Consider the following 13,033-nt stretch of genomic DNA (forward strand, 5'->3'; position numbering starts at 1 on the left):
ATAAAATAAAAAGCCTAAAATGTATATCTGGATATTTAAGAAAAAGTTTTCCAAGTCTTGCATTGAAATTTGACAATTCTATACTAGGTAAAACTTCATTTAAAAGCAAACTCAAGGGGCTGGGGTTGTGGTTCAGCGGTACAGCGCTCGCCTAGTATGTGTGAGGCCCTGAGTTCGATCCTCAGCACCACATAAAAATACATAAAATAAAGGTATTGTGTCCAACTACAACTAAAAAAATAGATATTTTTTAAAAAATAAAAGCAAACTCAAAACACAAAAATACAAATGACATGCTTGCTCTGATTCAGGCACTTTCAAGATCATAGTTTATTTATTATTTCAGATAAAAAGATAGTATACATATTAGGGAATCCCTTAAAATTCAACTCTAGAGTTATACACCATCTAGTACTTTTGCAATGAATGTTAACCAAAGAAATTCCTAAACACCTGAAAGCCCCACTATTAACATGAACTATAGTAATAAAAAATTGACATTTAATTTGTTCAATGTATAGTATTTACATTATGAAACCAATGGTGGTATGATAAACAGTGATAAAGAAATAGTAAAAATAAACTTTAAAAGCAAAGGTTTCTAGTCTTACAATGTGCTAATTATCATAATTGCATATAAAAAATTAAAACAGCAGAGCTTTCTGTTACAAAATTCTTAATCATCTGAGTTGTAGTCATTACTTGCTACCAATTTACATGCAACATCTGCTAGGACTGACATTTGATTTTTTTTTCCCCCAAGGAAGTGTAAGTAGTTAAGTGACATTTCGAAGCAGACATTAATTTACTTGTTGACAGAAAAAAACTGTACTCAAGATTAGTACTGGTCACAAGCCTCTTCCCTACAGAAATCATAAGGACAGTTAAGACACACCCCCTCCAAAAAAAAAAAAAAATCCAAAAACAGATGCAAAGGCAAAGAGTACCGTGAACGGCAGAGCTCAAAAAAATGCCAGCACCAATCAGATACACATTTTTTTCTCTCTTTCAATGATGAGAGGTCTATTTTGCCATCAAATAACAATGACTGAAGCTAGTAAGGGGCACCAGGTGTACAACTAATCAAATCTTGCAAAATACTAAGATGGAGGCAGGGTGGCCAGAAGAAGGAGTAATTTATATATAATTCAAACTATATACAGCTTAACTGGAATGCAGCTCATCCCAAACTGGCTTTGTGAAACAACTGGACCTTTATGATTTAATAGTTAAAATTATAACAAGAATAATAATACAATAGATTTACATGGGAAGCAAAAATCCAAGGGGCATTTTATATTAAGTATTTACTGTGCTGTCTCAATTTAAAAATAATTTTGCTAAGTATACATCTCAACTGAGGTCTATGTATAAAATGTCCTAATAGATACAGATATTTACCTTTGGTGAGTTGAAGGCCTTGTTGTGACTTCTGTCTGAATTGTAGGCAGAATGATATAGATGGACATGCACATGTGGGAAAACTCAAGTTGAGGTAATCCAGAAACTGTGCACGTGAGGTGACTGGAAGTACTTTGAAGACAAAGTACATCAGAAACCCAAAACAGGTAACAGTGAGAATGGAAACGGGGAATGGAATGCCAATATGGCAGTAAATTTGTTAAAAACAGAAAGAGGAAGGCCTCTCGTACCAGCAGAATCCTGCATACATACAAAAAGAAAAAGCCACCCACCATTTTATAAAACAAAAGCCAATTATAGTGTGGGAAAGTACAAACTGCAGAAAACCAGAAGTCAATAGAAGAAAAACTACTGGTTTACATGAAAGAAAGGAAACATTTCATTCCGACAGAGTTACTTGGTGAATGCCGCCACCACTGCCCACAGAACCTCGTTGGTGTTGGCCTTCAGACATTCTACCTCGGGGTCTAAGTCAAGAAGCTGCCGCACTCTCTTGGTAGCTAAGTCATATTGCTCGTCCAGAAGAGGTGCAAAGGCATTCTCCAGGACATCCGAGGCATGGGCTAAGTAAATGAGAGCCAGCAAGCGCTTGTCCATGCGGTGAGGGTCATTCACCCATTTGTCAAGAACAGCTTCTTGTACCTTCTTGATGAGGCGCTGCTTAATGTTGTTATTGGTGAGAGGATGTGTCGTCATGTCAAAAAGTAGGAAGTTCTGTTTCTCTGTCGTCAGTACACCCTTTTCCACCAGGTTTTTAGCTAATCGTTCCCTCACGTTTCTTAATTGATAATGCAATTTTAATGGATTCCATGTCTCACCTAAACAAAAGATTTTGGAAGTTAGAAATGAAATGATGAGTATTACTTGCTAATTTTGCAAAGTTTAATAGTAATAGAATGAGCAGTAAAATTTAACTTTTCCCCCAAGAAATAAAAAAACTCAACAATATTTTGCTCCCCAATAAGACCATGAAGCATCTGAGGCTAGACCTTTGAATTTTAGGCACCTGACACATTCTCAGGCACGGTATTCACACAAAAATCTAATCAGAAAATAGTCTTCAAACCATAGTCACCCTTAGTCTAATGGGAAAATGAACTCAAATTATATTTCTAGTTCACTCCAGCTACTGCCAAAAAGCAGCCAACAGCAAAATACAAACTTTCTCTACAAAACACCAGCCTGCAACAAATGGACAAAAAAATTGATGTTTCCATGATATTCCTGGAAGTGCCAAACACATAGTCTAAAGGCTTTCCTGTGCAGGCTTGCTTTGATGACAAATAACATAAAGCTAATTCTAAGAGGACAACAAATTTCACAATTTTAATCTTGTGCATACTTCCAAGATAAATATTTTAAATAAAAGCAAATATTTTTCACTACAAGTTTTTTTCTTTATATAAGATTGAAAGAAATATAACAAAATATTAACCTTGATTATCTTTTGGATTCTGTGTGACAATTTTTCTTCGTATTTTTCATTATTTTCCAAATGTCTCAAACAAATGTTAACTATTTTTGTAATTTGAAAAAAAAATACTATAATACTTTCCAAAATTAGGACATGACAAAGATCAACCACAGCTATCATTAATTAGTTGCAAAAGCTCTAAGGTTAAAATTTTATAAAACTGAGAAAACCTTTAACTGGAGTGCTCACAACAGACCAATAAATACCCAAAATAACTAAATTTAAAAAAAAAAAAAAAAACAGTTCCTCAGTTGCACAAGTCACATTTCAAGTACAAATAGCTATGTGCAGCCCTTGGTTACTGACTAGATGGCATGAAATAAAATGTTTTCATCATCACAGAAAGTTCTAGTGGTCTTAAACTATGTTCAGTTAGCCATGGACAAGTATGTTACTATATGATTGAATACTAGTGAATACAGGCTTCTGACAGAGTAATCATTCAATCCTAGACTTGCCTCACCATAAATAGAAATCTGGAGGAAATCTAAGCAACCCCTATGATGTCCAAACTTACTACCTGAAGGCACACACAAGACAACAGAGCAGAATAGTCACTCTGGTCTGAGATCAGAGGTCAGAGAAGCCAAGGAAGCTGGAATGTGCAAGGCAGAGTACTGAAGCAAGATCTATGCACAGAAAGGAAGTCTAGAACCCTGCGTGGTATACCCTTGAGTCTCTGACTAAAAACTAAGCCACACATGTTAAGGTAAGAAATTGGGCAAGGTTAGACAAAGAAATACCAGAAAGTTTTAGCTGAATAATTCCAAGAGTTCACATAAAGATCAGAAACGCTTTAGGTGAAAAGACCTCAATGAACACATAGGATGTGCAGAAGAGACCACAGAAGGATGACACTTTAGTAGTGGGGTTAAACTAGATCAGACCACCCAAGATTGGCTCTAAAATAAGCTGATCCAAGCCAGGCACAGTGGTGGGTGCCCGTAATCCCAGAGGTTTGGGAGGCTGAGGAAAGAGGATCCAAGTTCAAACCCAGCCTCAGCAAATTAGCAAGGCCCTAATAAGCAACTCAGTGAGACTCTGTATCAAAATAAAGAAATGAAACAGACTGGGTATCTGCTCAGCAGTTAAGCACCCCTGGGTTCAATCCCTGATACCAAAAAAATAAATAAAATAAAAATAAGATGATCCACAAGTAGTTTAACTATTTACTCCAAAACAAAATTCAACACTCTTCAAAAAAACAGCACTCAACAATCTAACATTCACAATGTCTGCCATTCAGTTAAACACAAAAATCATTAGATTTGCAAAGAAGCAAGAAAATATGATCTAACACTAAGGGAGAAAAAAAATAAAGAAAATAGTAAACCAAATCAGACATCACCCAGAAATGACAGCGGTAATGGAATTAGCAGACAAAAAAACTTAAAACAGCTACTATAAGTTATCTAATTTAAAGGAAAATATGCACACAATTTTTTTTTAAAGGGCTTGTTTCCTCTTAAGGAATGATACAGAATTGTCAATTTTGGATTTACTTTGAAAAAGCAGGGAATTCAAAACTGTCGAATATTATATGACATCTAGGCACAACTGCACAACCCTATAATCCCAACTACTCAGGAGTCTAAATAAGCAGGAGGATTACAAATCCAAGGCCAGCCCCAGCAAATCTGCAAGTCTCTGTCTCAAAATAAAAAATAAAAAGGGCCAAGAATGTAGTTTAATCATAAAGTGTTCCCTGGGTTCAATCCCCAGTGCCAGGAGAAAAACAAACACACACACACACACACACACACACACAGGTACCTAACTCACTAATAATTAAAGTCACTCCATGGATTTAAAGACAGCAAACAAACAAAAAGTAGTCCTGGCAAATCAATTTCCACAAAAGAAAAACAATTGCTACATTCAATGTCTTTGGTACTTTCAAAAAGAAAAAGCACTGAAATATATTTGGAGCCATATTAGATTTAACAACCTTACAGTATGAAAGAAAAACAGTGAGTAATAAACATGATTCTTATTTCAACTTCTAGTGTCAAACAAGCTCATAACTACATTCAATGTCAAGAAATTAGTAACTGCTGATGAGGCAGTATAACAAAACAAGATTAAGAACAGGCTCTATAGCCAGACTGGTTCAGTTTAAACCCCTACTTAGGCAAACACCCAGCTGTGTAGCCTGTGCAAGGCTCAACCTCTCTCCTCCATTTCTTCATCTGTAAAGTAAGGATAACATTGTATCAAGCTCAAAGGGCTATTATGAGAATTAAATGAGACATCAAATTCTCAGAATAGAGCCTGATACACAGTTAAGTTCTCAATAATTGTTAAGTATTATGTACTAATGTGCAAAATCAATATCCTGGATGAGAAAATTTATAGTATTCACAATGTTCTCAGCATAGAGTAGGTAACAAGAGTATAAACATTAAGACATATTTTTTACCCTGAAAGAATTTAAAATCGAATTAAAGACACATTCATGTTAGTGGATAGAATAAAATGGAAAGAGGGCCCTATGAATGACATGAACAAAGTTCCCAAACAAATGAGAAATGACTTGGGTTTAATATTAAGGGGTATTTCTAAGAAAGTTAGAAAAGAAAGGCCAAGCTAAATCTAGAAATCTGAATTTCTAGAGAATCTGGATTTCCAGAGAAGAACAGCCTGGACTCTGGACCAAAGAAACAACAAAATACATAGCCAGTGATTATTAGCGGGCTATAAGTCCTAGAGGAGGTACACATCTTCTTTCAAAGGTATGGGACATCCAATTTTTTATTGTGCCAATCCACTGTCTCCCAATAAATGCCTGTCTGCTGCATCTTTCACCAGACAGTATGGGCTTTATTTTGTGTTTCCTATGGCAACGATTAGAGTAGAATGGGTTCTATTAATTGATTTTTAAGAAATTTAAACTAATACAACATAAAATACTAGCCAAATTTACATTAGTCTGTTTAAAAAACTACAGTTCAATTCTAAATTAACTAACCATGCAGTTAATATGTAAATTACCAAAAAAACACTACTATCCCCTGGCAATTCTAGCTAATTAGGTATTATTGCTTTAATATGTTTATGTTGTCATCAAACCAAAATGTAGCAGAACAAATAACAATCCACCCAACTTTAACTTAGTAAGTTAAACAGGAAGGAATTTTATGCCCCACAAAACATCTTGGTCATCTATTACCAAACAATAGGAAATAGAGAAGTATGTAATTCTGAAAATCCAGTTAAATTTCTCTTTGTAAGCATTTAAAAGAACACTCTTCTAATGCTGCTACACAATGGTTTGTTTTCTTTCTCAAGGGAAATAGATAGGATTAACAGTTTATGACTACTGCTTATTGTACTGAAGTCATACGAATATCTGCCCTCACCATATCCTTAATTATATCTTATATATTACAACCAATGGAACATGTAATGCTTACAAAGTTCCTGTGAAAAATTTCTCAACTCCAAAGTATGCTACCTTAATTGTTCACTGTTGCAACTAAAATTGAGAAGAGTCTATACACAGACCCACCTTCAATAAGGTGTTCCATTTATGATTGGACCTTCTCATGGGCAACCATTTCTGCCTCAGAGGAAGTAATAAAAAGGGACCAAGTCATCATCTTCTTTTGTAGCAATTCCCTGAAAGAGGGCAAACCATGTGTGCTCACTCAAGAAAAAGTGAGTTATTCAGATCTCCTCAGATATAAAAACTTCAAAGGGTTTTTTAGATCTCCTCAAATATAAAAAATAAATTTCATAAGCAAAAGGTTGAAACCATAAGGGAATATCTCAAGTGCTATATAATATTTCTTGTGATACACAAGAAAAAAGATATAATGAAATAAATGAGTATCTTGGTATCCTGAAATTTCTACCTTTTATTTTTAAAAACAAAAAAAACAAATTAAGCCAAGTGCAAAGGATAAAGTCACCCCCAAGTTAGGCATAATTAAGACATCAGTATAAATTGGGATGAGAGGAGTATAGATGGACTAATGAAAATATAAGGTTTGATCTATGCCAGCTACTAAAGATTTAGTTACTTCAGTTTAAGAATATTAAAAATCTTTTCAAATTTTTGTAATAAATGCTTGATGAATTAGTGTTTGAATTACTACATTAAAAAATATTACTGTGATCCAGTCCCTAAATCACTGTGTGTGTATGTATGTATGTATGTATGTATGTATGTATGTATGGAAAGACTTGGTAAATTATACATGCAAATTTAAAATATATAGAATTTATTTGTAGTTCATTTTTTAAAAGAAAGTGTGAGAAGAAAAGTTCTTAAGAGATAATATTCACCACCCAACAATCATACCAAAAGAGAATGACATACTAAATAATTTCTCTGCAAAGAACTCCTAACTGCCTGGACATCATATTAAACTATAAGCAGCTTCCCCCATACATGTGGCAGTCTAGTGACACCCTGTGACCAAACTGATCAACTACTTAAGGTTTCAGAAGCCAGAAATTTTATTTTACTAGAGTTTATAATTATATATAATTGTTGGGTTTATCCCCTACTCATACATGCGTACAAATTAATTTCAGTTCATGACTAATTTTATTTTTAAAAACAGTAGTTTTGTTAAAAACTTTTAAAGTCCGTCTTGCATATTTTTTATTAATTTTAAGAGATGTTTAAATGTTTAAAATGTTATCAATAGTTTTAACATTATATAATAAAAAATGAGTCCCTAGGTATACCATCCATCCCAGGTAAATAAACTTTTTTGTTTCTTAATGAAAATATTCTCTAATTGCCTTCTTTATTTCTACATTAAAAGCCTCCTGTGTACCATCTCTACTGCTGGTTGTAATAACCACCAATAAACCTGTGTTAATCATTCTCTCTTCTTACATATGATCACACATTTCTGTTAACAATGCAACAGCATATAATCTTTGGAACAAACACAGACCCAGCACGTAAGGACAGATTCACCAATTTTACCACTACCTCTAATCCCTCTAAACAGACACACTTCCTTTTGTGTCTCTTTCTTACTCTTTAAAAAAAAGTCTAATCCAAGTATGAAATATGATATATCAAGAACTATGTAATGTTTTGAACAACCAAGAATAATTAAAAAAAAAAAAAGTCTAATCCAATGTCTACATCTTACTTCAACTACTAAAGATCTCAAGGATTTCTCTTTTCTGAGCTACCGAACTTTCAAAGAACCATACTGTTACACTGTTAAACTCTAATCTGTTATCAAATTATTTAGACATATACAATTGTTCCAAGTGGACTTTAAGATTCTTTCAATCGTTTTTGAGTATCTCTTTTAAAAAAGTTTCATAGCACCTATGTCTGTATTGTTGAAGCAACTGGTATTTGATACCATATACTATCTTAAAGCAACTAAACATTTTTAAAATTTTAAAATCAGAAAGCTGGCCTCAGAACTATACCCTTATAAATGATTAAAATGGTAAATATTACATTATTTATATTTCACCTAAAGAAAAGAAATTTTAATCAGCAAGCAATATTTTGGTACATTCACTAGATGGGAAACATACATTTGCTTAAATTAAATCTTAACTGTATTTAAATACTTCTGAGAAAAGCTTAGAAGACTTCACATCTTTTCAATGTCCAATCAAGTGGGAAGAGTGTAACAGCTGCTCAAGTTAAGAATCAAGTTCAGTTACTAAATAAAAGTCACTCATAAAATGTTAGGTAAATACAAGTAGATAGTCATCTTAAACATCAACCCAACACCCTTATGTGACATACTAATTTATACTAATTTCCTCTACCAATGCATATACTGTCAAAGGACATGTGGCAGTCAAAGATATGCTATTAAACCCAATGTACTATTATATTAGTATGTATGATGTAAGATCAAGAAATGACTTATGGGCGGAGCATCTGAAGATATCTCCACAGCTTAACCCAGCCTACACAGAATAAGAAGTGGACTACAATTCTGATAAAGAATTATGGGAGCTGGAAGAAAGAATATTACATCTCATCAATAAATGCTCAGGGACTAGGTATATAGCTCAGTTAGTATAGTGCTTGCCTCGCATGCAGAAGGCCTAGGTTCAATCCCCAGCACCACCAAAAATACATATATTTATATATACATACATACATACATCATAAGATGAAACTGGGAAAAAAAACACTTTTTTCCCCCTTAGTGATAAATAACCTTCAAATCTGTCTCAGTGACTAAACAAGATTCTGCTATTTTTTATGGGCTCCTTTCAAAAGAATTTAAAATTTTATAAATGCTTTTAAATAAAATTCATTTTTTAATTTTTCTACAGTGGCTTACCACTAAGTAATTCAATCCAGTTCTGGACTGTTTCTGGAGGTTGAGTCTCCTTAACATGCTTTAGAGCTTCATCCAGAAGAACATCCCCTGTTGGTGCATCGGACTTACAGATCACCTAAAACACAAGCATTAAGACTGTTTTCTGACATAAACTCTTTGAATAAAAAAAAAAAATCAACAACTGTGCAAGTAATTCACCAAGCTCAAAATGTTCATTTCATGCAGTATCAAAGTTCAAAGTTTAAATTAATTCTGTGTTAAGGAAATTCTGTATTTAACCTAACCAGATTAGGTACAAACAAATGAAAATGAAGCTACTATGCAATAACTAGTAAGGCAAAATGCTAGAATAATTCATTCTTAATACAATTCCACTTATTGAACCTTGGGCTATTTGATCCAGAAACTCATTTATAAAACATTATTAATTCAAAAACCAATCTTGCTAGGTGCTGTGGCACACACACGCCTGTAATCCCAACAGCTCAGGGGGCTAAGGCAGGAAGATCACAAGTTCAAAGCAGCCTCAGCAAAAGCAGGGGCTAAGTAAGCAACTGAGTGAAACCCTGCCTCTAAATAAAATACAAAATAGGGCTGGGGATGTAGCTCGTGGTCGAGTGCCACTGAGTTCAATACTCAGTACCCCTACCCACCCACCCCCCAAAAAACAGTCTCAATTATTTGAAAGAATCTCATATACAATAAAGGTGACATTTCACATCAGAGAAAGAAATCTGAACATCATTAAGTTGACTAATGAACTGGAGGCAAAAATCAAGTAAGATTGGCTCCTCTGAGCTTCTTCCACAATAAAAGATTAAGATTCAAATAGGAAAAATAATTTTAAGGATGAGAAAGACTTTTTTAAAACTGCCACCACTAGTAGAATAAAAATTTTATTAAATCCCCAGCACTGCCCTCTGGGGAAAGAAAAAACTAAAAACAGAACAGAAGCAGATATAGACAGACACTAAAGAACAACTGGAAGGCTCTCTCGGGATGTGACTCAAGTGGTAGCACTCTCACCTGGCATGCGTGAGGCACTGGGTTCGATCCTCAGCACCACATAAAAATAAAATAAAGATATTATGTCCATCTAAAACTAAAAAAATAAATATTAAAAAAAAAGAACTGGAGCAACCAGAAGATGGAAAAAGCAAGGAAAAGATTCTTCCTTAGAGACTTCAAAGAAAACACAGCACACCTAGATTTCAGACCTCTGGCCTCCAGAACTGTTGAGGGAATAAATCTATTTTTTTAATTTATTTTATTTAATTAGGTATATATGACAGCAGAATGCATTTTGATTCATTGTACATAATTGCAGCACAACTTTCCATTTCTATGGTCGTACACACTGAAGCGTCACACCATATGTGCACTCATACATGTTACCTAAAGTAATGATGTCCACCTTATCCCACCATCTTTCCTGCCCCCGTGTATCCTCCCTATTTTCCATCCCCTTTGCCCAAAGTTCCTCCATTTTTCCCATGTCTCTCCCCTCCCAATTATGGATCAGTCTCCACTTATCAGAGAGAACTTTCGACCTTTGGTGTTTTGGGATTGGCTTACTTTGCTTAGCATGATATTCTCCAACTCCATCCATTTACCTGCAAATGCCATAATTTTATTCTTTTTTAATGCTGAGTAACATTGCAGTGTGTGTGTGTGTGTGTGTGTGTGTGTGTGTGTCACCATTTGTTTATCCATTCATCCACTGAAGGGCTTCTAGTTTGGTTTCACAGTTTAGCTATTGTGAATTAAGCTGCTATGAACACTGATGTAGCTACATTACTATAGTATGCTAATTTTAAGTCCTTTGGGTATAGACCAAGGAGGGGAATAGCTGGGTCAAATGGTAGTTCCATTCCAAGTTTTCTAAGGAATCTCCATACTGCTTTCCAGACTGGTTGCACCAATTTGCAGTCTCACCAGTGTGCATTTTCCCACATCCTTGCCAACATTTATTATTGTCTGTATTCTTGATAGCTGCCATTCTGACTGGTGTGAGATGAAATATTAGAGTAGTTTTGACTTGCATTTCTCTAATTACTAGAGATGTTGAACATTTTTCATATATTTGTTGATCAAGTGTATACCTTCTTCTGAAAAGTGTCTGTTCAGCTCCTTAGCCCATTTACTGATCAGGTTATTTGGGTTTTTTTGGTGTTACATTTTTTGAGTTCTTTATACATCCTGGATGTTAGTTCTCTATCTAACGTGTGTGTGGCAAAAATTTTCTCCCAAAATGTACTCTTTCTTTTGCTGAGAAGAAGCTTTTTAGTTTGAATCCATCTTATTAAATAATTCTTGATTTCATTTCTTGCGCTTTAGGAGTCTTGTTAAGGAAGTCGGGACCTAATCTGATAAAATGAAGAAGATTTGGGCCTTACTTTTTCTTCTAGGTCCTAGGTCTTTGATCCACTTTGAGTTTTGTGCACGATGAGAGATGGGTTTATTTTCATTTTGCTGCATAAGGATTTCCAGTTGTCCCAGCACCATTTGTTGAAGAGGTTATCTCTTCTCCAATGTATGTTTTTGGCGCCTTTGTCTAGTATGAGATAACTGTATTTAAGTGGGTTTGTCTCGTTTTCTATTCTGTACCATTGGTCTACATATCTATTTTTGTGCCTATACCATGCCATTTTTGTTACTATAGCTTTGTAGTATAGTTTAAGGTCTGGTATTGTGGTGCCTCCCACTTCACTCTTCTTGTTGAGGACTGCGTTGGCTATTCTTCCAAATGAATTTCATGATTGCTTTTTCTATTTCTATAAGGAATAATGTTGGGATTTTAATTGGAATCACACTGAATCTGTATAGTGCTCTAGGTAGTATGGTCATTTTGACAATATTAATTTTGCCTATCCAAGAGCATGGGAAAGAAACCTTTCCATCTTCTAAGGTCTTTTTAAATTTATTTCTTTAGTGTTCTGTAGTTTTCATTGTAGAGGCCAATATGACCTCTACTGAACCACACCACAGAAATAACTACTCAAACCTTCACAGTGAAGACTGATATCTGAAAAGCACTCAAGGTCTACTAAAAAGATCAATAGCCAGGGCTGGGGTTATGGCTCAGCAGTAGAGTGCTTGCCTTGCATGTGTGAGGCACTGGGTTGGATCCTCAGCACCACATAAAAATAAACAAAACAAAGGTACTATTTCCATCTACAACTTTAAAAAAAAATTAAAAAAAAAAAAAAAGATCAATAGGGTAACTTACACAGAAACCTTTTTGAACTTCTTAAAGTTATGTCAACTCTTTGAAAATCATAGCTTTTAGAAGCAGCAAATAAACTTGGGCATATATCTACATATATAAATAGCAGTGGTCACTGATCCTAATAATGAATTATATTATTCATTATATATGAAAGAATCAGGAAACCAAGAATACAAAAAGGATAAGGAATGCAATCCAATAAACATTTAAATCACTTCAATTTCTGAAAGCTAGTAGTAGAAACATTCTTTGTTTTAAGCAGAACAAATTCAATAAAAGGATGTTAGCAATCCTCTTACCTTTCTTGTTAAAAGACTTTTACGTCTCATTCCACAAGCCTCTAGTTGTAACCTTCCTCTCAATGCTAATTCAATTAACATACAGCCACGTAATCCAGATGATATACAGTCATTCCAAAATGATGTGTAACCCTATTTTTAAAAGAGGAAAACAAAATTTGCCTTTAATTAAGAGTCAGAAATACTTTTAGCCAAAGTCATTTTTTTATTGTCTTTTACCTTTCATTATCTTTCTACAACAAAATATTGAAAAAACAGAATACATATTATTAATCTAAAGTTACCATGGTCTTTCGTCTTTTCACCATATATCCTTATATACAGA

At 34.3% G+C, this 13,033-nt stretch overlaps 1 protein-coding gene across 1 annotated transcript in view; it reads right to left on the minus strand.

The window, feature by feature from the left end:
• Positions 1-306: 306 nt before the first annotated feature.
• Positions 307-13,033, minus strand: part of Golph3 (golgi phosphoprotein 3) — a 33,257-nt gene continuing 20,530 nt past the window's right edge. The window contains exons 2-4 of the mRNA XM_027936240.2: positions 12,709-12,840; positions 9,181-9,295; positions 307-2,240 (exon numbers count right to left, since the gene is read on the minus strand). Coding sequence (XP_027792041.1) covers positions 1,816-2,240; positions 9,181-9,295; positions 12,709-12,840 — 672 coding nt within the window. The 3' untranslated portion in view covers positions 307-1,815. The remainder of the gene's footprint in view (positions 2,241-9,180; positions 9,296-12,708; positions 12,841-13,033) is intronic.

Source organism: Marmota flaviventris, chromosome 5 (assembly GCF_047511675.1).
Source record: "Marmota flaviventris isolate mMarFla1 chromosome 5, mMarFla1.hap1, whole genome shotgun sequence".
Classification (NCBI taxonomy): domain Eukaryota; kingdom Metazoa; phylum Chordata; class Mammalia; order Rodentia; family Sciuridae; genus Marmota; species Marmota flaviventris.